Consider the following 23996-nt stretch of genomic DNA (forward strand, 5'->3'; position numbering starts at 1 on the left):
TGAGGTATTTTTCACTTACCTTAGTCAGAGTGGCATGAAGCTCACATGAGTAATTAGGACTGATGCCGACCATCCTCTTTGTATTTTTTGCAATTTCATCCATCTTTGCAGAGATCATATCTCAACCCCGCTAGCTCTTTTTAATCTTTCATCTTGTTTCACACAAATACATACACACTCAACTTTAAAGCACATATATAAGTATTTCTACACCGCCAATAAATAAGACTAAGTCATCCCTTCTTTTCACCGCCTGATAATTAAAGCTCCTCATTAATAGTTTCCAAATGATATACGCAATAGGCATTGCTTATTCACAATTCCGTGGAGTTACACAAGCAAATAGCATATCAAGAATGTAGAGTTTCCACGTCCAAAGAGCGGTATAAACTTGATTCAGAATACTACAGAATGAAATATACAAATAGACCAATATATTGTATCATTCTCCGTGTGATGTACCAGAAAATCTCTACTTTCAAACTTCAATAAACGAGCATAAACAGTACACCCCTAAGACTCCGTGTGCGGCACACCCTCTTGCAAAAAGTTTCCAAGTAGCCTTTGGTCAAGAACCATGTTGGGCACCTGAAATTATATTTTTGTAAGCACAAAGTACCATAAACTCAAGAAAGGGGATAGAGTTCAGTGCAGATAGATCTAATAAGAAGATGAGTCTTGCCTTGTTTCCGAAGAATATTTTCGAGTTGTTGGCTATAGCTTCAATGAATCGCAGTTCTAGAAATTGTGGAGTAAGCTTCAGCTTGTTTGCTTCTGCTTCTTTCATTGTTCTGGAAAATCCCGATACGATAGTTACTAGTTAGCATGCATATTTGCACTCCTCATCAGGAGAAAGTATCTCACTTTTGTCAGAGAAATTATATATGCGATAAGTTTAGAGAACCCACCGATAGTAAGATGCATCTGCCAAGCTCTTTTCACGAGCTAGGTACATTGAATTTGCAATTTCTTCTTGCTTCCTTAAACTATCTTTTTCCATCAACTTCTGTTCCATCTGGATCTTACTAACATGAGCATTTCTTTCAGCTTCACTAATTGCTATCTTTTTCTGTGTCTCTGCTTCCTTCTCAGCAACTCTTTGTCTCTCTACTGCAATCAAGACCTGTAACACATCATTGATGCATGGACGGGTTACCAATTAAGTTACAAAATGGTGGAAAACAAATCCTTCAGTTCAGACAAAAAGAAAAAGTAGAGTTTTCCACGTAATACCTTGGTGCGCTCCTGTTCCATGTTCTCAAAATTTCGTCTTATGCTCTCTGGGATGCTAGGTTTTGTAATACGTACACTGAGAATCTCAATACCTGGAGCATATCGTGTGCAGTCGGCCTGAAGTGCATCTTTCATTCTTTCGTCGATCTGAAAATGTTTTGGTAGGCGAGGGTCAAGACTATTTAACAACAATGTCGGCAAAATTTAACTTTGTAAATTTTTGATTTAGAACCCCGGAGAATGTAAGTAATCAGTCAATTCCTCGCCTTACAAGGCATATCATGCATTTTAAGCATGGAAATAGAGCATCTCTAATTAAGGAAAGCATGACTCAGCAGGTTAAAACCAGAAACAGTTGAGGTACAGCTTAATCCTAACGCTAGCCAGGGATTAACAAAAGTGACATGCTGTGGATGAAAATAATACTGGATGCATCGAACAGCACAAACACCAGAAAGAAACCAAAAAGGCATATTTCATTAATGTTGACTACAGAAACTGGCAGCATCGGTCTATAGAAGCCAAGAAGATTCCTACCTGATCGAACATGTCAATATAAACTTGTTGAAGGCTGTGAGAACTGCAGAACTGATTGATCTCATGGTGGATCTTGTCGTATATCCATGTATTATCATAATTGACCCCATAATTCAGCAGAGTATCATACACGTGGTCCTTCCGAAGGCGGTTAACAACCTGAATGCACATGAAACAAATAAGATGGCAAACCATTCCTGCATATAATTATAGCATAACCACAAGGTAGATAGTTTACTTCTATTTTGTCAAAGTTGATCATCACGCCTCCTTTCGTTCCGCAAGGAATATCCCTCACCTGCATTTAGCACATGATCCAGAGCTATCATTCACCCTATTCTAAATTAGGGTTTATATTACAAAAAAGTCATGCTCGCTAGAAACTCAGTATCTCAGAAATTTTGAGATGAAAAACCTGAAAAGAAAGGAAATGTTACCAGATCTGTTTGAAGAGTAACTTGAATGGGTTCAAACTGAGTTATAAAGGGCAGTTTCATATGAAAACCTGCACATTCAAACATACAGGTTTGATCAACAATAGACTTCAAAATAAGGAGATTACCACACGAAATGCAAATGATCATCTAGGTAAAGCACCATCTATAACCTGGATCAGTTATTGTATTTAAAAGGGCACCTCCTCTCCAATAGACTCCAACATGACCTTCCGGCACTTGATGTAACACGGATAAACTGTTATTTAGTGTTGACATAGAAGGAGCCACGACCTGCAAATGATTTTAAGATGTCCCAGTTATACCTTATCCATAAAAAATTAAGATGTCTCAGTGCTAATAAATCACATCCCCAACATGCATGTCACAGTTATTCTAACTAAGTCCTATTACCAAGTTATTCAATAGCATAGATGCAATACAAAATTGAAGATCGTTTACTGAAGCATTTAGACTATTGCCGATGTTTTGGTGTCAAGCAATTGGCAAGAAAATATCCAAGACAAGTATATCTACGAACAACCAAACGACAGTTTTACCAGAAAGGCGACTTTTGATTTTTTTTTTTTTTTTTGGGGGGCAAACAGTAAAAAAGTACGACATCTAATCCCTAAACATTTTAACTAAACAGAACTCCATCAAAACTGAGAAGCATGCCAGGTGCTGAGCCTAAGGTGATGTTTGGTTGGGACTAGAAAGCCCAAGGTTATGGGCAAACCTTATCCTGTTTGCAAATGTTTGTCTTAAACAACCAACTCAATCACAATTATCCTAAGGTGATGTTTGGTTGGAAGTCACCTCAGTCCCAAACAAGTTGGGGTCGGCTATATGGATCCTCACTTACCATATAAATATGAAAGCGCAAAATAAGTTAAATATATATAGATATATATAAATAATATTAATTTCTGCATTTTTACCAGCATATAAATCGATACTAATGTCAAAATACTCCTACAAAAGCATAATGTTCAAAATCCGCATATTAACAAGACTAAAACTTATCCTCAACTAGGAGATGGGAGTAGTGGAGAAATAGTCTCCACAAAAACTTAACACTGGTAATACAAGATAAAAATGTCTTGTTTCACTTTTCTTTTCCATATAAAACTTCACATTATTTTTACAATATTGGGTTCCACTTTTTCCCTTTCGCACAACTAATACTCACATAAGTTATGCAGAAAGACAATACCATAGAAGATGTAGCACGTATCGGTGGATATATGACTGTTCTGATCCCAAAATATAAGAAATCATATGTGACTGCAGGAAAAAATTTCATGCCTGTATAAAGGATTTGTGTAAAGCTGATAACACTCATTCTCAATGTCAACAATAATAATTACTGACAGGAGGGAGTATCATGAACATCAAAAGTGATAAACGACCATTTCTCCTTCTATAAATGAAAGAACAATCCAAAAGAAAATTTAAGTGTCAATCATTTATCTCTTTTTTTTTTTTTTTTTTTTTTTTTTTTTTTGAAGTGTCAATTATCTATCCATATATTCTTACCCCACAAGAATGGCAGGAAAGTCACAAATATCAAGCCAGTTTAATCCGATATATTAATAAAACAATCACTTAAGCTACCAACCTATGTTAAAGCTGTTACATAATGCAAGAAATTGGGGTTTCTAACCAAGAACTGTTAGGAAATAATGATTGACCATGAGGTTACACGAGAACTATCATAATTTTAAAACTTTGACAATTTATAAGACCTTCTTTTTTTTTTTTTTCAGAAAAAATAAACTTGAAGGATATGAGAACAAACTAACATCTAACGTTTTGAAAAACAAACATTTAATGTTTGATTGTTTGTATAATAATAAAACTTACGTAGCTACGGTCATCTACTTTCGCTCTCCAGTCCAAATGATTACATCCAAAAAAGGGTTCTTAAATTGTATTGCACTTAAGTAGATAATCCCATTTCAGTGAAAGGCCACTCTCCAAATATATCAAGAATCACTATGTTAAACACTAGATTAAATGGTTACATATCAACAATACTTTTTTGAGTTTTTCTTTCGATAACGGCGGTGAGTGGACCAACGGGCACTCAACTTGACTATTTTATGTGTACATACGTCTTCCAACCAGTACATGTATTGGATAACTCGACTTAACAAGGCTCAATACCCACCAAGCTAAGCAGATGGGAAGAAACCACCAAACTTTTCTTTCGCCCCAGTTTGAATTCGAACCCTGGTCTATATTCCAATTTTATCGACCGACACGCCACACCCTGGGTGCTACATCACTAATACTTCTGTGGCTCAAATATCAAACACTATACTCTATTTTATTTTAAAAACTGTGGTGCCCGGGCCAGGGCTATCGTGCACGCACCTCGACTAATTCCACAGGGTACCTGCTACCTCCCACCAAAGATAGGTACCAGGTAACTCTATCTGCCAAGGCTCGGACACATAGGAAGAAATCACCTAGTGTTTTTGCCTCCACTAGGAGGGATAGAATTAGGAATGAAGATATCCGAGACAAGGTGGGAGTGGCATCGGTGGAGGACAAGATGCGGGAAGCGAGGCTGAGATGGTTTGGGCGTGAAGAGGAGAGACACGTATGCTCCGGTGCGGAGGTGTGAGAGAGGTTGGCTATGAATGGTTTCGGGGAGAGGTAAAGGAGAGGTGAAGAAGTATTGGGGAGAGGTGATTAGACGGGATATGGCACGAGTTTCCATTTCCTTGAGGACACGACCTTAGATAGGAGGTTGTGGAGGACTCGAGATTAGGATAGAAGGCTAGGTGGCGTACCACTTTCACCATAGTAGTTGCGGTTTTGCTCATTTGTTTATTGCGCTTTTGGTTTATGCATTTGATTCTTCGCTTATATTTGTTGGGACGTTGAACTTTGATTATTTTATTTATCTTTAGTATTCAATGCTTCTTTCTTTCCGGATCGTTCTACCATGACTTTCTCGCTGGTATTCGTGTTATCATATTGTTTTCGATATGCTTGCCTATCCGACCTTTTGTCTTGTTTTCCTCTTGTCTTCCTCTCTCTCTCCTCTCTTGAGCCGAGGGTCTTTCGGAAAATGTACTACCTTTCAAGGTGGGGGTTAGGTCTGCGTACACTCTACCCTCCCCAGACCCCACATGGTGGGACTATACTGGGCTTGTTGTTGTTGTTGTTGTTAAATTTGGACCTGAGACCACATGGTTCTCAACAGAGGCGAATTTAGGCCTTAAAATAAAGTCACATGAACACATGATCACCGGATTAAACTCGATACATTATGTGCATAATTCTTAAAAATATATCTAGTATTACCATTTGGAACCCATGCTACAGAAGGCTTAGTGGTGCACTTGGTTTGAAAGTTGAGTTATTTACCTAGAGGTTTAAGGTTCAATCCCCACTTAATGCATTTTTTTCATCCTTTTTTTTTAGTAGCGAACTAGAAATCCTAGATTCACCTCTGGTTCTCAACCTACTTCATTGACCACTAGACCACACTCTCAGGTGCTGAAAAAGGCCAATCTATAGCGGTCAACGCAATTATCAAACACAAACAATACTATTGAAGACTTAATCATAGTGGTCAACTCAATCATCAAGCACTGTGAATTCCACATCTTTCAACAACAAATCAATAATCACAAATAAAAGAAAAATCAGAATGCAAAACAAAAATATGATCCACAAGCATTAAAAGAATACCAAACTACGGATAATTAACAAGCATTATATTGATATATATTAGGGATTCACCAATGCGAAAATGGCAATAAAGGCAATGAGCACTGTGAATATCGGAGTGAAATCTCCGCCGCCGCTTCCGTCACCGGCGCCGCCAGGCCGTGGGGGTTGTTGTCTCTGTTGTTGCTGTGCATCCATGGCGTTTTTTTTGCTTGCTTAGCACTCTAAGCTCTGCAATTTTTTGTCTTGAGAGTTAAATAGGTTCGCATCCTTTCTTGTTTAGAGTAAATGGAATTGGGTCATTTGCACTTTTGGCCCTATTTTGTGTGGGACAATTTGCACGATTGGCCTTATTAGGGCATGGTCTTTAATTTTTGACCCTCGAATTGCTGGTATTTAATTTTTGTTTTTCGCCTAAAATATTTTGAGGTTCTGGATTCTGTCTTATAAGGTAGACTTTTCGCCAAGTCTTGCCTTGCGATTTTTTTTTTTTTGATTGAGCGGGGTTCGAACCCATAACCTCAAATACTTTCGGTCACTTTTTTAAGCATGTTTTTGCGCGGATTGCCCTTCTTTTGGGGTGGTCTTTAAATTTTGTCCCTCATATTTGTGGTCTTTAAATTATGCACCTCATATTGCTGATCTTTAATTTTTGCCCTTCGCATTGCAACTTTGAACGTTCACGCAGAAATCATGAGGTTACGAAGTTCGAACCCCATTCACATAAATTAAAAAAAATTGCAAGGCGAGGTTTGGGTCGCGTGTATCTTGGGACCCGGATACTCTTGTTAAATTACAAAATTTATGCGGACCGATACTCATGCCTTACGTGGCAGACTTAGCATAAGTATCTCAGGAGTCACGCATAACTTCGATAATTCCTTCACGAGCTTATGCGGGTGGAGACATACCTTTAACGGGCAAACTTTTTATCTTAACACGCATAAACTGTGAAGGAATTATCAAAGTTATCTTTGACGCATCGCATGCCAAGTCCGACCATAAGGCAGCGGGCATGTCGGTCCGGCATAACTGGGTAATTCCTTCACAAATTTATCTTAGGTGGGGCATACTTTTAATGAAACTTTTATTAATCCTAAGATACAACTGAAGGAATTATCAAAGTTATGCCGGACCAAGATACTTATGTAAGTCTGCCCATAAGGCATAAGTATCCGGTCCGTAACTTTGGTAATTTCTTCACAAAACATCTTAGGCAAAAGATAAGCGAAATTTAAACTCCGCCTTGCGAATTTTTTTAAAAATTTTGACTGTGTGTGGGTTCGAACCTAGAACCTATGAGTTTTAGCCGAAGGGCAATATTTAAAGATTTCAAATATGAGGGGCAAAATTTAAAGACCACCCCAAAAGAAGGGCAATTCTGCGAATTGCCTATTTTTAAGCGAAGAACAAAAATTAAAGATCAACGCCTTTGAATGGTAATCCGTGCAAAAAATATTTTGTGTTGTTCTCTAATTTTTGTCCCTCAAGACAAACAACTTTCTCGCAAAACCTAAATTTATATTTTTGTATCATAATATCTCAGAAATTATGTCGATCCCTTAAAGAACTTATGCCCACAAAGCATAAGTTTCATTTTGAAGGGCAAACATCCAAGATGTAGTTTTTGGAAGAATTTCCCTTCAAACTCAATAAGGTCTCTAATCTTTGCCCCTCATATATGTGGTCTTTAATTTTTGCCCTACTACTCATTTAATGAAAATATTCAAATTTGCTTCGTTCATCATAGGTTCTGTAATATTTATCTTTAAATATTAAACTTTTGCTTCACTCGGCAGAAGTTCTATAGGAATTAAGTTCGCTCAGCATAAATCCTATTTTTGTGGAGTTTGAGGTTAGTTTTGAAAGTTTTGCCGTGTCCAACATAACTTTGATGATATAATCTAAACTATGCCGAGTGGAAAGTGTTGAAAGATAAACATTAAAAACCATAAATTTAAGGCTAAAAATTAAAGACCACACCGAAATGGGGATCCCATTTGAAGGACAAACCGTGCAATTTTTTCAACGGAATTAAGATATATAAAGTCTGGGCTTGGGATTTGGGCGGGCCTTGACTTTGAATATCCATTAGAGCTCTCTCACATTCATTTTTTTGTGCGGATTGGCCTTCAAAGGCGCTGGTCTTTAATTTTTGGCCCTCAAATTGGTGGTCTTTAATTATTTCCCTTCGCCTAATATTCTGAGATCTGGGTTTGACCTCAGCTTAATAAAAAATAAAATTCACAAAGCAAAGGCTTATAGCAAAATTAGGCTTATTCGGGCAAAAATTAGGCCTTAAGGTAAACTTTTACCCAAAATAAGGCCTTAAGTCAAATCTCTGCCTTAAACTTTTGCCCAAAATTAGGCCTATTCAGGTAACAATTAAGTTTTAAAAATGAGAGGTTTGTAAAATTCCAATTAAGTAAAAAAAAAAATTGCTTGAAGGTGCCTTATGCCTGAAGGCAAAATTCTGCTTTAAGAAAGAGTTTATGCCTAAAGGCAAAACTCTACCTTAAGGTAGAGTTTGAAACTCTGTCTGAAGTAGAGTTTTTCATGCAAAACTCTGCCTTGCGAATCCAAACTCTACTTTGCGATTTTTTTAAAAAATTTTGACTGAACGGATTCAAACCCGAAACCAAGGATTTTTTATTTCTTTCTTAAACTTCTTGTCTAGTCAAACTATATTACATAAATTTGGAAAAATTGGGAGGGAGGGTGTATTTGATTTTTATAGCCCAACGTCCTAGTAAAAGTAGTGACCCAATCCATAACTTCTTTGGACGTGTTATATTTATTAAGTCATCCATTGGCTCAACTTGGAATGCTAAATGAAGAAATTTGAAAATGAAACGTGAAATTTCAAAATGAAACGTGAAAAGTATGTATGGTTAAATCCGTCTCTTGATTGTTAGGCAAATGTCAAAATCCATTATTGCATGTATTTTGAGTAGTAGAAAAACCAGTGAGTGAGTCATTGGCACTAGTGAGAAAACAAAGAAAATGCTAACAATGCTCTCAGCTACATCCGGTGGTGTTCTTCCACCGACACGTGTCCTAAGTGGACACAATGTGAAATGTTGGAATTCGAGGAGTTTAAGAATATGGTCTGGTGAATTTCCAGATTTTCTTCCTAAACAATTTGAGAAAATTAAAGACACTTATGCTAGAAAGTTGGCGTCAAGAATTGAGAGACTACCTGTAAGCTTTTCATTTCTTTCTTACTTTCAAAATGTGTTATCTTTATGTTTTTTGATTTTTGTTACTTTAGAAGTGCATGAAGCATTGGGAATTAACTGGGGCAAAATGTGTACTTCTTTGTCAAAATAGGCCTATGCTGATGAGTAAAATTTAGTTCTTTTGGACAAATATCAATGAATAGGTAGCAAATTTGCAGCATTTTTTTTTTTTGGATGATTTTTTGTATCTGTATCTATGTGTTTTCATTTGGGTTGCTTTGGAAGTGCATGAAGCATTGGGAATTAACTGGGGCAAAATGTGTACTTGTTGTGAAATGGATCTGTGCTGATGAGTACATAGGTTTCAAATGTTGCAGCATTTTGTTATTAAAATCTCTTACAAGACATGTATCATGCAATTTTGTGGCTTAGGCAGATGGGCTAGTTTGATGTCTCTGCCTGGGGATGTCAGATTTTTTTTTTTTTTGTTGGTTAAAAATAATGGTAGCGAGGAGTTGGAAATCTTGATTGAACTTGTTTAGTTGCTAACTCTCGGAGTCTCAAGTAGGTGAAAGTGGGTTCTGCCTCTAAGGCTTAGGCAAAAATGGGTTATGTTATATATGGAAGGTTAAAATTATATATGGATGAATTACATAGTAGATATTTAAACTCCTTTTATTAAAGAAAATAGCTCTTTTATAATTGTTTACTCCCTCCATCTTAATTTATATGGAGGTATTTGATGGACCTAAATTTTAAGATGGTAATTTGATTTTAAAAAATGCTTTTTTCTTAGAGAAAATGTTTAGAACATGGGAAAAGCGATTTTTTTGACTGAGGGTAGGGCTAACATGGTGTCCAACATTTTGGAATATCCTAAACTGGAAGGTGTGTCATATATTGGGAAAGAAAATGTTAAAATTTAGTCATAGTTGAAAACTTATATATAGCTATTGATAGAGGAAATATTCATCCAAGTCAAACTTTGAATAGTTTAATGAAGCTTTATTTCTTGAAAGCTGTCAAACTTCACAGAAATGGAAGTGTCAAACATTTTGGAATTAATATAAATATATATTAGGAAGGAAATACTTTCTATATATATATATATGTTTAGGAATCTAATCGGGTGTGGATGTAGCCATTGCAGTAGTACACCTGTTGCGGTGGAGGTGTCCACCCATGATGATCTGCAACTTAATCAGTCTTTCTTGTATATGTATTTTCCTTTTAATCCTGAATCCTAAACTCAGATATCTAAATATCTTGCTTCTCCTGTTTTGTATTGAATCCACCATTCTCTTGCTTTACAGAGTTCTTGTCACTACCTTGATGGTTCATCTTCATTGCTGGTTCATTTAGGTAAACTTTTCAAAGGGTTGTGTTATGAGTAGTTGTGTGAAGCCAAAAGAACAGAAAGAGGCCAATCCAGTTGTGCTTCTCCATGGTTTTGATAGGTATGCCTCATGCTAAGCTAATAGTTTTGATCACTTTCTTGCTGTGCTCCTGTTGTTCATTGTACCTCATTATTCAGCACATGTCTAGAGTGGAGGTACACACTTCCATTTCTCGAGGAGGCTGGGGTGGAGACATGGGCAATTGATATCCTTGGATGGGGTTTCTCTGATTTAGGTATATTTTCTTGTACTTGCTCTTTCTCAACTTCCATTTTTCTGAAAAATTCTGCAAACAAAGACTGAAGACTTGCTCATGGTTTCACCTCTTTTCGTTTCCTTGTGATTTTTAAGGAAGGCTTCCATCGTGTGATGTAGCTTCCAAGCGTGATCATCTTTACCAGGTACCTACTGATTTTCTGAAATATATGTTCTAATCCAGTGCATACAAACTTGAACGGTTGGAATTAGTCTCTTTTATTGCACATTCTAATAAATGTAAAGCAGCCTATAAAAGTACCAAATTAAGTTAAAAGTCACATTCAATTAGTAGTATAATATCACAGTTATGTAGCATTATAGAGGATCACTCTTGCTTACTAGGCACAGACCTAACCTGGAAATAATGGAGTAATTTTTACTTCGTCTAAGTTTATCTGTAAAATCCAGTAACAACAGCAGCAGCAGCATACCCAGTGTAATCCCACAAGTGGGGTCTGGGGAGGGTAATATGTACGCAGACCTTACCCCTATCTTTGTGGGGTAGAGAGGTTGTTTCCGATAGACCCTCGGCTCAGAAGAAACGTTACCGATGCAGGATAATGGCAATAAAATTTCCCGTTTACTCGTTTTCTAATTTTTCAGTCTCGTTTTTCTTTCAGCTGTGGTTTACCTACATTAAGAGGCCAATGATACTTGTCGGACCGAGTCTTGGATCTGCTGTTGCTATTGACTTCTCTGTCAACTATCCAGAAGCTGTATGTAACATTCACTAACTGTGAATCTCTATCCAGATTTTACTGATTAGTTTCTAGTATGAAGGAGGAATTATTTTATGGCTTACTCCAAAGTACTTTTGCTTTATAGGTGGATAGGCTGGTTTTAATCAATGCAAGTGTTTATGCAAAAGGTACAGGAAACCTTGCAAACTTACCGAAAGCAGTAGCTTATGCTGGGGTAAGTTCCCCCAACTCCTCTTAAAATAAAGGTATACATTGTACTCTGATTTTGACCATTTGATGTAAGTCATGTAACCGAACTTCTATATCATAAGGATTGTGGTTTCACCAATAACTTGGTTTATGATTAGCTTTTAGAAAAGGACAAAATCATTTACGTAATCGTTAATGATGATTGAATCAACTTAATTGATCCAAGATTAGGCACCCCTTGTATACTGGCACTTTTGTCTTCAGATCTTTCCCTTAATACTGACACTTTTGTCTTCAGATCTTTCCCTTAATGCTTCAAAAACCCAAATAAAGAAAGAACTCGTTCTATATACATGAGGTATACTAGTCGGAGGGAAATATTCTGATCCAAATCATAGATATAACATGCTTCAAATATGCTAACAGCATTTTTTGAGTATCTTCCATGTATGATTTCTTCTTGTTTTCACTATCTTGGCAAAAAACCTGTTGCAGGTCTACTTGGTTTTTTTGTCAAGATAGTGAAAACAAACAGCAATCATATGCTAACAGCATTTTTTTTAGTATCTTCCATGTATGATTTCTTTTTGTTTTCACTATCTTGACAAAAAACCTGTTGCAGGTCTACTTGTTGAAAAGCATACCACTTCGTTTATATGCGACATCACTGGGTTTCAATGACTTACCATTAAGTACATGTATAGAGTGGACTAATGTAAGTTTTGACCCTCTGATCTTTAAGAAACTTGAAAGTCGTGGAGCCCGATTTTTAAATGTGCATCTGCATTACTTGTCTTATCAGACCTTTTGACTACATGGTTTTCTATCCAGATAGGTCGTCTACACTGTTTATTACCTTGGTGGGAGGATGCAACAGTGAATTTCATGATCAGCGGAGGTTACAATGTCATTGATCGGATAGAACATGTATGTGCAAATTTACTTAATAATCTGAAGTGTTTCCTATATAAACATGCCTGTTGCCACCTTTATTACTTTCTTTTCTCAGGACTATGGTATCAAGCAACATGGATACAATGTTGGAGTCTGTATACGGAAATTCGTGCCAAATAGTCAATTTTGCAGACTTCTTAGTTGTAAACATCACCAATAATATTGGTTGGATAATTAAATTAAACCAGAATTACACTGAATCTCTAGGGCCCTCGTAATTTTCTGTGGGACCAATCTATCTAGTAAATCATGTGGCTGAATGGACTCACACTTGCTTCTGCTTCTATAGCACAGTGAGTTAGGGGTGTCAAATGGGCGAGTTTGGCTGAATTTGGGCGGATCAAAATGGGGTGAGTTAATAAACGAGTGGGTTATTAACCCCCCCAAAAGTCACATGGGCTGAAATGCGTTGCGCGGGAATGGGCTAAAAAGCGGGTCATAACTCAACCCGCCCAATTCTTACTAAGTTTTAATTTCTTTGTTTGTTCTTTTTTAATTCGTAGTACCTAATAAAACTACTTTTTTTCTTTATTGTAGCAATATTTAACATGTCAAATAAAAAATTGTCTTTTTGAAAAATATTTTGACAAGATTTCTCACAGGTCAACTTGGGCTACATATCAATCCAATTTTTTGATGGGCTGAACTAATAAATGGGCGGGTCATGTTTTCATGGGCTAATTTCGCCACCCCTACTGAGAGTGTTTCTTCGGCTTTTTGCTCCATTTTCTAAGTTGTCTAGTGGTTTCTTCTTGTCCCTGTGGAAAATTCTTCAGCATTCTAACATAGGTGTTCTGTCATACAGGTCAAGCACAAAACACTAATAATATTGGGTGAAGATGATCAGATTATTGACTACAAGCTAGGAGTGGTACGCTTCTTTCCAACTTGAACAATATAAACCTGTTAGGTCTTCGCAGCCAAATATGAAGTACATGGAGTAACTTAAGTGTTCATTGACTTTTATGTTCTCAGAGATTGCATTGTGAACTTCCAAATGCAACTCTACGCCAAATACCAAATTGTGGTCACATCCCTCATGTGGAGAAGCCTGATGTTGTATCCAGGTTGATTGTGGAATTTGTTCAGTCTGATCGATCACAAAGCGCGAAACCTGACTCTGTCTCCACCGTTTCTGTTCCTGCACGAGTACTTGTAAAAGCAGATATTTAGGCATATCCCGTATATGGAGATCTGACTACCTGATTCAACATAGTGATGACTGATGAGGTTAGTTTGTCAGCTTCAGTGGTGAACTATGCTTTCATTCTTTGAGCATTGTCAGCAGCATTACCTACATATTGAAGGTGCTTTTGGCATCCAGTAGAAGTGTAATAAACTGAAGACTTAGGCAGTGTAATTAGCTGAATACTACAGCATTCTGGTACATGTTTCTTTCAGTCTCTCTTTCAATATAGAGCTGAAGTTTATGGCCAGTAAATCATAGCTTGCAGCGGTGCAAGCCTTTGTTCGGTACCTATGCTGGTGGGAGTTTGCAGGTACCCAGTGGAATTGTCAAGGGAAAAAAAAGAAGAGGTGCTTGGAGCAGTGCTGAAATTTTGATGTTTAATGTATCTAGAATTATATCAATATTAGTAGAGTGATCCGCGCTTCGCGCGGTTGTGCAATACTTCAATAAATTGATGAAATAATATTCTATGAATTTATGGGGTAAAATGTACTTCCATGTTATGCATCTAAACTGAATTCTATTATTGATTAAATATTATAATAAAAAATAAGAATATTTTTAGTAGAGTTATTTGTGGAATTGAAGATTTGAATTAAAAAAAATGAGAAATTGAGAACTATTAAACTTGAAGTCCACCAACCATCTTATGATCATTGAACGACTGGCATATGCAAGGCGTAAAAATTACTTACTAATCTTTCATAATGATAAGTCCTTATGTTTTAAAAAAAAGCAGTGGTTGAAAATATTGCTAACTCTTATATATATCTTTGTATGCAAATAGTTACATAGTAGCGATAACTGGATGCAGTAAATTTATCAAATTAATGAACATTAAAAATAAGATCATTTTTAACTTATAAGTTCTATAACTTGAACAATCAACATTTTGCAATCCAGAATTCCATTGTTTTCCTTTTTTGGGATCTATTAGCCAAAACCCCACTCAATATTATGATATTCAACGCCACATCAAAAGAAACTTCCCTTGTACATTTTTTTGGCTTCACAAATTAAAGGAAAATTTACTTGTCATAACTACTTCTAAGACCTATTTATGAATAATAACTACCTTTGATTTTATTTATTGTTCATAACTAAAATATTTTCTTAAATTACACATCATAACTAGTATCCGTATTTCACAAGTTTCTCTTTTAAATTAGTTTTCTCACCTCTCAAATTTATTTCTCCCTCACCCTTCTCTTTCTCTCTCTCTCTGTTCCTCTCATCGCCACCGTATCCGTCGATCTATTTCCCTTGCCCCATTCCTTCAAATATGTCAAGTTACTTCATCAGAAAATTGTTCAAGATTGTGACGATTGGAAGTGTCGAATGACAAGAACTAGTAACGGTGAACTCTTCTTGATGGCGCAGACATAATCTGCCTACGCAATCCTTGTCGAATTTCGAAGAATAACACTAGAGAGCTCGTACCCCTTCTCGATTTAGTTATGGAGGCAACTCTTCAGCGTTGATGTTGCTATAAATCGGTTCCTTGAAACTTTTAAGTTTCTCGATTTATAAATCTCTCGAAGAAAAGGAGTGACGTTTTGGTTTGTTCTTTACTTTTTCGACACGCCACTTCTTCTCCGTGGTGGCGGCGGTGTTCACCTAAGTGGTTAAACGCATATCCACCTCCGATGAGAGTTGTGGAGCTTCATGCTCACCAAGTGTTTGATAAAATGCTTCGATATTTCAAGATATTTCGTTGTATTTCAATGTATTTCTAATTTATGAAACAATTTTCTGATATATTTCATTGTATTCCATTGTATATATGCATACTACAATTTTATATTTCTTAAACAATCAACCATATTTTATTGTATTCCAGTGTATATTTTTCTGTATTTGGAAGTATTTCTAAAAGTTTGGAATGGAGTAATTTGGAGAGAGAAACGTGGGTTATTATGGAACTTCACGATTGCGTGATACATGGTTGATTTAATTTGATTTACCATTTAAAATGAAAGAAGAGAATCTGTTCCATAGATACAACCTATTTTGACTCTGCCAGATTTTGTATTTCAGTGTATTTCAAAAATGCGAACTCAGCCGAACTTTGTATTTCCCTGTATTTCCCCTCGTATTTCAAAAACGCGAAATACAACGAAAATATAACAAAAACTAGCTACGATTTGTAAATATAGAAAAAGTAGTATAAATTGTTAGAAAATTTGTTAAAGGTAGCTGTTTATGTAAGTTTCCCCAAATTAAATGTCTCACAATATATTATTCTATATTAAGAATACAACCTCATACTATTCCGTTACAAATATTTTAAACAGCTAGGCACATAAAATGATCTACATATTGTATAAATATCAGTCTTCTAGTAATCCCTCGGCCCTCAATCCTCATTACTATTGTAGCTGCAATTAATAAAAGAAAGCCTGTAACATAAGCATCACTTTTCAACTTCTATTTGAAATATGACTTTTGGGATCATTCATCAAAACTCCTTCAAGTTAAACTTGCATTCTCTGCTTATTGCCTGATAAACCTCAATCAATCCTTCACCAACACTTTCCACTAACCTGCAAATTTGGGAGTGATATGCCAAGAAGAATCAGACAAATGTTCTTATTTAGCATAAAAGGAAGTTAAAACTTTCAGTTGAAAGATCACGAAAGTGCATAACCTACAGCCTCATGACCAAGAATGCCTGGGAAGAGTCCATCAGGACTATTTCAAATTTTCGTGATCCTCCTCATTAATCAAGTGTGTATATGCTCCTGCCCTGTGTAGAACTACATTACAAAGGTTTAGTTTAGGAATAAAGACTTATATCTACAAAGTCACGAAACATTTTTTTTTCGAGAACAAAACGTGAGGGTAAAATTAATTATGGACTGCTTACAGTAGAAGAAATAGTACTATCGGACGATGTAATGCAGCTCGTGGCAGAGTAGTTCTGTTTCTTTAAGCCACCTGCATAATGATACATACAAAATCAGATATGATTTACCCTATATTTAACTAAGAATGACCTAGTTTTCTAAATAAGAAAAAATACATACCAATAACATGTACATGAAGGCCCCGGGACATCATCATCACATTATCAAGCCCACACTAAACTATTTGAGTGTCATGGTTCGCTTCTCGAGGCTTTCAAAATTCCACATTGAAGTCGTGCAATATCAATTAAAACTTTAAGAGGCAAAAAGAAATAGGAAAAAAGAACTAAACTATCAAAAAGTATTATATATCTAAACCTAAATTGAGTGAGTGTTCTTAATTTGCCTCACTTTAACCTAACTGATGCACTGGATGACAAACTTTCATATGTTTGTTTTATTCAATCCAAACACCTAGGATCTGTACTCCTGAGGTGTTGGGAGGTTTGGCATTAGCCCCTACATTGTATATTAACAAAAGTATTTACACTTAGAGGGGGACATAAATCAAAACCTCTTTAATTTAAAAAATAAAATAAAATAAACCTCCAAAGACAGGACTCGAAGCTTACAAAGAAAGTTCAGGTAGCCAGAGTATGGAGCACCAAAAAGGGGGACAGAGTACAACACCTGTATGTATTCACAAACTAAAATAGTGTCACTAAAAGTTTGAGTTCTGAAGCAATATTAACGTGATATAGTGCTACTCAAATCAAAGAAGATATGATTTGATTAAGAAAAGCCCCAGAACACCACAAAGTTATATGCTTTGCTTCATATACCTGAAATTGCATTGAGGCGGCCTTCATAAAGAGAAAGAGATCTGTTAGAATATGTAATTAGTAAAATATATTTTGTAATATTTTGTAATCTTCTATTTTAGGATAGCATATGTTAGTATTATTTAGTGAAATTAGTTCCTAATTTGTAGCCTACAATTATGTTGTAAATCATGTATATCAACCCATTCAGCGGAACAGTTATTCAAGGAAAACATTCTCTTACATGGTATCAGACTAGGTTCTCCTAAAAACCCTAGCATCCTAAAACCCTACCCATCAGCCGCCAACCCCCCCCCCTTGGCCGCCGACCCCTTCCCCCCCAACCTCTCTCTTCGTTTTCCTCCTCTTCTCCATGGCTGACACCTCCAAGTTGCATCCTGCGACTACCGTCACCAATATCAAATCATGCATTCCTATTGTGCTTGACTACGAAGGGCCAATACAATATCGGGCTACCCTCTTCAAGCTCCATTGTCGTGCCAACTTGGTGATCGACCATATCCTACCTCCTCGCCTCTCCCACCGTGCCACCACCGGCCATCGCAGCCTCGAGAAACTTGCACTGCTAAGGCCACATGGCGGAACTACTGACGATGACATTGTTCGCAATGGATTTATGGCACCATATCCAATGATCTTCTTAACACGATCATTCATCCGGAGGACACCGCCGCCGAGGCTTGGGACCGCCTTGTTCATCTTTTTCGGGACAATAAATCGGCTAGGCTCTCGCTCTTGATGCGAAGTTCACCAACACCAAATTGGTGGATTTTCCGAATGTGAAAGCATACTGCACCAGGCTGAAAGTTCTTGCAGACAACCTTGCCAACGTCGGTCACAAAGTTTCCGACGAACGACTTGTGCTTCGCCTTCTGCGAGGGTTGTCGGAGGAATATAAGACTTTTCGCACAACGGTGCAGCCGTACTCTCTCCCGTCTTTTGACGTTGTCCGGTCGATGCTCGAGCTTGAGGAAGATAACCCGCCGAGGACGCCATTCACGATGCGGCTCAACCGTGCGCCCTTGTTTCCCACAATGTTACTCCTCGGCATTTCTCGGGTAATGGACCCCCATAATTCCGAAAATAACGCCAACAATCGTGGAACTTCGCAAAATCGTGGCAAGAAAAACAACCGCGGTCGCGGCGGCGCAAGCCGCAACAACCGCGCGTGGGGCCGGTACTGGGACAAAGCAAATGGGCAGCCGCACCACCGCACGCGGCCCGGCCAGCGCGCAAGGCTCGGGCTGCCCCGTCGTGGTATTATCCACCATGGGCGGGGGCTGCGCACCGCGGGCCACCCCACCTTGTCCCTATCCTGGGCGGGATGATGGCGAAGCAGCCCCCGCGGGCGCGCAACCACGTCCCGGCTCCTCCCCGCAAAGCAAGGAGTTCTTGGTCCTCGTCCTCCACGCCGCTCTACTCCGGCCTCGTCATCACACGCGGTACGCCCGCGATATTGATCAAGCTATGCACACAATGTCGTTGAATCCGCCCGATGACAGAATGGTACACGGACACACGAGCGCCACATCTCATATGACCAACTCCCAAGGTACTCTCTCATCTTATTATCAATCGAGCAAAAATAATGGCATTGTTGTCGGTAATGGTAGCATGATTCCAATTCGTGGTTACGGTCGCTTCCCTTCAAGTAAATCCCTCTTTAAAAAAGCGAAAAATGTCTTACATGCACCTAAACTCATCAAAAACCTTATTTCGTTCGTAAATTTACTATAGATAATATGGTTTACGTTGAATTTGATCCCTTTGGTTTTAATGTGAAGGATTTACAGACGGGGAACAAACTCATGAGATGTGAGAGTTCGGGTGATCTTTATCCATTCTTCCCAAATTTTCGAGCCATCTCGCCATTCGCGCCATCTGCTTTTAGTGTCATCTCTCCTCATATCGGCACTCCGTTTAGGTCATCCGGAGATGTTATTCTTAGTTCTTTACGTAGTAGTAATTTGATTGAATGTAATAAGGCTCGAAACAATGTTTGTCATTCTTGCCCTGCCGGGGAAATTAATTAAATTGCCTTTTTATGACTCTCTTTCAACTACTACTATGCCCTTTGATATTGTTCACATTGATGTATGGATCGCACTGTTCTTAGCTCATCCAAATCCACAGATATTATGTTTTATTTCTTGACAATTACACAAATTTTCTTTGGACTTTTCCAATCAAAACAAAGTCCTGTGTTTATGATGTTTTCTTGTCGTTCTAATTTCATTCGCACTCAGTTTGAAAAAGAAATCAAAACTTTTCAATGTGACAACGGGCGTGAATTTGATAATGGTCCTTTTCATAAATTTTGTGAACAAAACGGGATGTGTTTCCGCTTTTCTTGTCCCCACACTTCCCCCCAAAATGGTAAGGCGGAACGGAAAATAAAATCGATCAATAATGTTGTTCGTACACTCCTTGCCCATGCATCTATGCCCCCCTCCTATTGGCATCACGCTTTGGCCATGGCCACGTACCTACACACACAATATTCTCCCTTCTAAACTCTTAGCATATAAGACACCCACTCACATTCTTTATCAAAAGAATCCATCCTACTCTCATCTTCGAGTTTTTGGTTGTCTATGCTTTCCTCTCTTTCCTCCACACAAATTCATAAGCTACAATCTAGGTCCACTCCATGTCTTCCTAGATACCCTTCCAACCATCGGGGTACAAATGCTATGACTTATCGAGCCGAAAAATAATCATAGCTCGGCATGTGTGGTTTGATGAAAATTCCTTTCCTTTTCACAAATGCATACTCTATCTCCTACCTCATATGATTTTGGATGATGATAATTCCCCGTATCGAGAATCCACTTGTTGCATGACCAAAGCCGTTTCCCAATACGCCCTCTCTCGTGCAACCCACCACCCGATCTCCCCCTACCTCTTCTCCTTCATCGCCGACCGCCCACCACCGCCTCCACCGCCCCCACGGCGGTTCCCCGCCGCGCCCTTCCCTCTCCCACACTGGCTGTCCACGCACCGCCAGCCCCCCCCCGCGACCCCGCCTACCCGTGCATCGCGACTACACGTAGTCAACACGGGATTTTTAAGCCCAACTCAAAGTACCATAATCAAGCCTTAAGTGTCACCACCAATTCCATCTCCCCCATTCCTAATCCCGTTGGTGCCCTTAATGATCCGAATTGGAAGAATGCTATGCAAGATGAATATAATGCTCTTATTGATAGTAAGACTTGGGAGTTGGTCCCTCGTCCTCCAAATGCTAATATTATTCGGTCTTTATGGATTTTTCGGCATAAAAAGAAATCGATGGTTCTTTTGAGGCAGGCATAAAGCCCGTCTTGTAGGTGATGGCGGTCTCAACGGAGGGGTGTTGATTGTGACGAGACGTTCGAGTCCTGGTCAAGCCGGCAACTATCCGTGTGGTTCTTACTATTGCTTTATCTCGCTCTTGGCCCATTCACCAGCTTGATGTAAAGAATGCTTTCTTGCATGGCAATTTGAATGAGATCGTCTATATGTATCAACCTTTGGGGTTCCGGGATCCAGCTCGTCCTGATCATGTTTGTCTCTTGCGTAAATCTCTTTATGGTTTGAAGCAGGCACCACGGGCTTGGTATCAGCGTTTTGCTGAATATGTGGCAACCATTGGTTTCTCCCATAGTACATCTGACAACTCTCTTCATCTTTTGTCGTGGGAAAGATATTGCTTATATTTTGTTATATGTGGATGATATTATTCTAAGCTGCGTCTTCGGACTCTCTCGGACTCGGCATCGTGTCCAAATTAGCTACGGAATTTGCAATGAAAGACTTGGGTCCGTTGAGCTATTTTTTGGGGATTGCGGTCTCCGGGGACAACGATAGCCTCTTTATGTCTCGCAGTTCTTATACGCGGAGGATATTCTTGACGGAGCGGGCATGTCGCGGTGCAAGCCCCGCCCCTCCGGTTGACTCGAAAGGGCAAACTCGGCGCTTCTTCAAGCGCCCGTATGAGGATCCTACAGTATCGTCGTACGGCGGTGCTTTGGTAATACTTGACATTCGCTCGACATATCATACGTCGTCCAACAAGTTTGCTTGTTTATGCACGACCCCAAGGTCCAAGTATGGGAAGCATTAAAACGCATTTTGCGTTACATTCGAGGTACGATTGACTTTGGCACACATTTATACAAATCCCTCTCACTCCTCCATCACATACGGATGCGATTGGGGAGGATGTCCGGACACTTCGACGCTCCACGTCGGGTTATTGTGTCTATCTTGGGATAACTTGATTTCTTGGTCTTCCAAGCGCCAACTGCACTTATCTAAGTCAAGTCTTTGAAAGCGAATACGGAGGGGTTGCTAATGTTGTCTCCCGAGTCTTGTTGGATTCGTAATTTTGTTGCTTGAACTCCATTGTCCTATTCGTAAAGCAACGTTGGTCTATTGTGATAATGTAAGTGCCATTTACTTGTCGGAAATCTGGCACAACATCAACGTACCAAGCATATCGAAATGGACATTCACTTTGTTCGCGAAAAGGTTAGACGTGGCGAAGTTCGTGTCCTACACGTTCCATCCGTTATCGCATTCTTTGACATTTTCACCAAAGGTCTTCCGCGTACTATTTGATGATTTTAGCGACAGGTCTAACCGTTCGTAAACCTCCCGCTTTGCCCGGGTGTGTTAGAATATGTAATTAGTAAAATATATTTTGTAATATTTTGTAATCTTCTATTTTAGGATAGCATATGTTAGTATTATTTAGTGAAATTAGTTCCTAATTTGTAGCCTACAATTATGTTGTAAATCATGTATATCAACCCATTCATGGGAACAGATTATTCAAGGAAAACATTCTCTTACAAGATCTGTGCGCCGTGCCTAAGAACCAGTGAGAAAACTTTAGGCTAGGGGTGTATGCAGCATTGAAGGTGGGGGTTCAACCCCTAACTTTCAACGTAGAGCATAAATTTAAGTGTAAAAATCTATTAAAATTGCAATAAATAGTAGACATGAACCCATAAAGTTTAATTTCTGGATCCGCCTCTGTTTTAGGCCTTGCCCTTTAGGTTTTCCCAGCCTAAATACATAAATAGATTCATGGATGAGAGGGTGGCAGTAAGGAGTTCAACTTATTCAACAGAAATACAACACGATATTGTATCTGATAATGTATAAAAGTTGTAAAGTTAACAGGGAAATGGTGATATGAAATTTTCATCATGAAGTGATAAACCTTTAATCAATGCATCCTTTTATTAAAGATCAATGACAGGGAAAACGTCATTACGGATCTGAAATAACCCAATTAATGAACCAATCTGTGCTTATTACATAAATGCAAAGAAAAATCTTTTACAGGAAAACAAGAAATGAATACCTTTTAGGATCGCGGCCCTTTTCAGGATGTTCTTATATGGTGGCTTTCTGCCTTCGGTAATACTGCCACGCGGTATATGTGGGTTGTGAAGAAAATAGTGAAAAGGAAGAGTAAAAGTTAACGTTCGCGCTTCGTTGGTTTTCTTTTGGTCGAAGTTTTTGGGATTCTTAAATAGGGTTCCTTTTGAACAGATGTTCCGAAAGGGGAAGGGACGCTTTTAAGTTGCGGGCGTTTTCTTCAGGCTTTTACTATAAGTAAGATAAAGAAAAATCAAAAAAAGGAGAAAATAGATAAATAGGATTTCTAGTTTTTTAGAGCGCCACGTCACCTGACCAATGTCCTGCAATTATATATATAGATGATATCGGAGCTTCAAGCCAGTAATCGTGCCAGTTTCAGGAACATTTGGAAATAGCAGTGAGTGGTAGAGGACTAGAGGGTAGTTGTAATGTGTTATCTCTAGAAAGCTGTAATTATTTGTGATGTTAGCAATTAGAATAATAAAGATTGAGGATGAGAAACTACAATATCTTAGTTAAGGCATATTGTTAGATGGAAGGTTAATTGAATGATATATGTTGCTAGTATTTTTCATCTTGTTAAGGTTCTGCACTAGTGGTTGCATGTTTTCCTGATTCTTGTGCTATTTTCAGGTTTCCTGATGATTTTCAATTTTCTTGTGATCTGGTTCTGTTCTAAGTTTGTTAATGTAAGAGTGTATACAAATTGAAGAGGCAATGCTAATAGTGGTGGGAACCAAGAATGTGTTTTAAAAGAACGCTGGAACATCATATTTAAAATTTGAACCTATGACCAAAAGCAATATTTGAACTTCTTTTGCAATTACTTTAGAATATATTTTTATATATTAAGGAAATTCAAACAGTTTATATGTAATTAAAAAAAAAAAAAATATCACGAAGGGGATTCATTTAAACCCCTTTCCTTTCACCTAGGCTCTTACTTCCTCCATTCACTTTTATTTGTCTACTATATTAAAAATAATTTTTTTAGTTTTACTTATCCAATTTAGTATATTAATTACTCATTTTTAAATTATTTTCAATATAGGTATTAAAATAAAATATATACTTTATTTATTAATTTTTAAGGGGCGTGCAAAATTAAAAGTGAACGAAGAAAGTATTTGACTAGTAATGTGGCTGACGCATAAAATTTAGAAAGTGTGAAATGTGA

At 38.0% G+C, this 23996-nt stretch overlaps 2 protein-coding genes and 1 long non-coding RNA gene across 7 annotated transcripts; 1 reads left to right on the forward strand and 2 right to left on the reverse strand.

The window, feature by feature from the left end:
* Positions 1–293: 293 nt before the first annotated feature.
* Positions 294–6145, reverse strand: LOC132067850 (uncharacterized). The gene is made up of 8 exons (XM_059461229.1): positions 5964–6145; positions 2378–2498; positions 2208–2275; positions 2009–2068; positions 1771–1929; positions 1234–1380; positions 909–1123; positions 294–791 (listed from the first exon to the last, which is right to left on the reverse strand). The coding sequence occupies exons 1-8, from the start codon at positions 6087–6089 to the stop codon at positions 569–571; spliced, it is 1119 nt and encodes a 372-aa protein (XP_059317212.1). The 5' UTR covers positions 6090–6145; the 3' UTR covers positions 294–568.
* A 2608-nt stretch (positions 6146–8753) lies between these two features.
* Positions 8754–23427, forward strand: LOC132067851 (alpha/beta hydrolase domain-containing protein VTE7-like). 2 transcript variants are annotated; one of them, XM_059461230.1, is made up of 11 exons: positions 8754–9092; positions 10433–10527; positions 10605–10702; positions 10819–10868; positions 11346–11441; positions 11551–11640; positions 12238–12330; positions 12447–12542; positions 13375–13440; positions 13545–14169; positions 23170–23427. In XM_059461230.1, exons 1-10 carry the CDS (start codon positions 8895–8897, stop codon positions 13740–13742), a joined length of 1080 nt encoding a protein of 359 aa, XP_059317213.1. In that variant the 5' UTR covers positions 8754–8894; the 3' UTR covers positions 13743–14169; positions 23170–23427. The 2 variants fall into 2 exon arrangements, with proteins under 2 accessions (XP_059317213.1, XP_059317214.1); XM_059461231.1 differs by lacking the exon at positions 12238–12330.
* Positions 15967–17491, reverse strand: LOC132066803 (uncharacterized). Of its 4 annotated transcripts, none has more exons than XR_009416941.1 (5): positions 17447–17491; positions 16785–17294; positions 16625–16695; positions 16410–16514; positions 15967–16301 (listed from the first exon to the last, which is right to left on the reverse strand). It is a non-coding gene; the product is annotated as an uncharacterized LOC132066803 (long non-coding RNA). The 4 variants fall into 4 exon arrangements; XR_009416942.1 differs by having other exon boundaries at positions 16785–17311; XR_009416943.1 differs by lacking the exon at positions 17447–17491 and having other exon boundaries at positions 16785–16875; positions 17237–17434.
* Positions 23428–23996: the final 569 nt, after the last annotated feature.

Source organism: Lycium ferocissimum, chromosome 8 (assembly GCF_029784015.1).
Source record: "Lycium ferocissimum isolate CSIRO_LF1 chromosome 8, AGI_CSIRO_Lferr_CH_V1, whole genome shotgun sequence".
In the NCBI taxonomy this organism is placed as follows: domain Eukaryota; kingdom Viridiplantae; phylum Streptophyta; class Magnoliopsida; order Solanales; family Solanaceae; genus Lycium; species Lycium ferocissimum.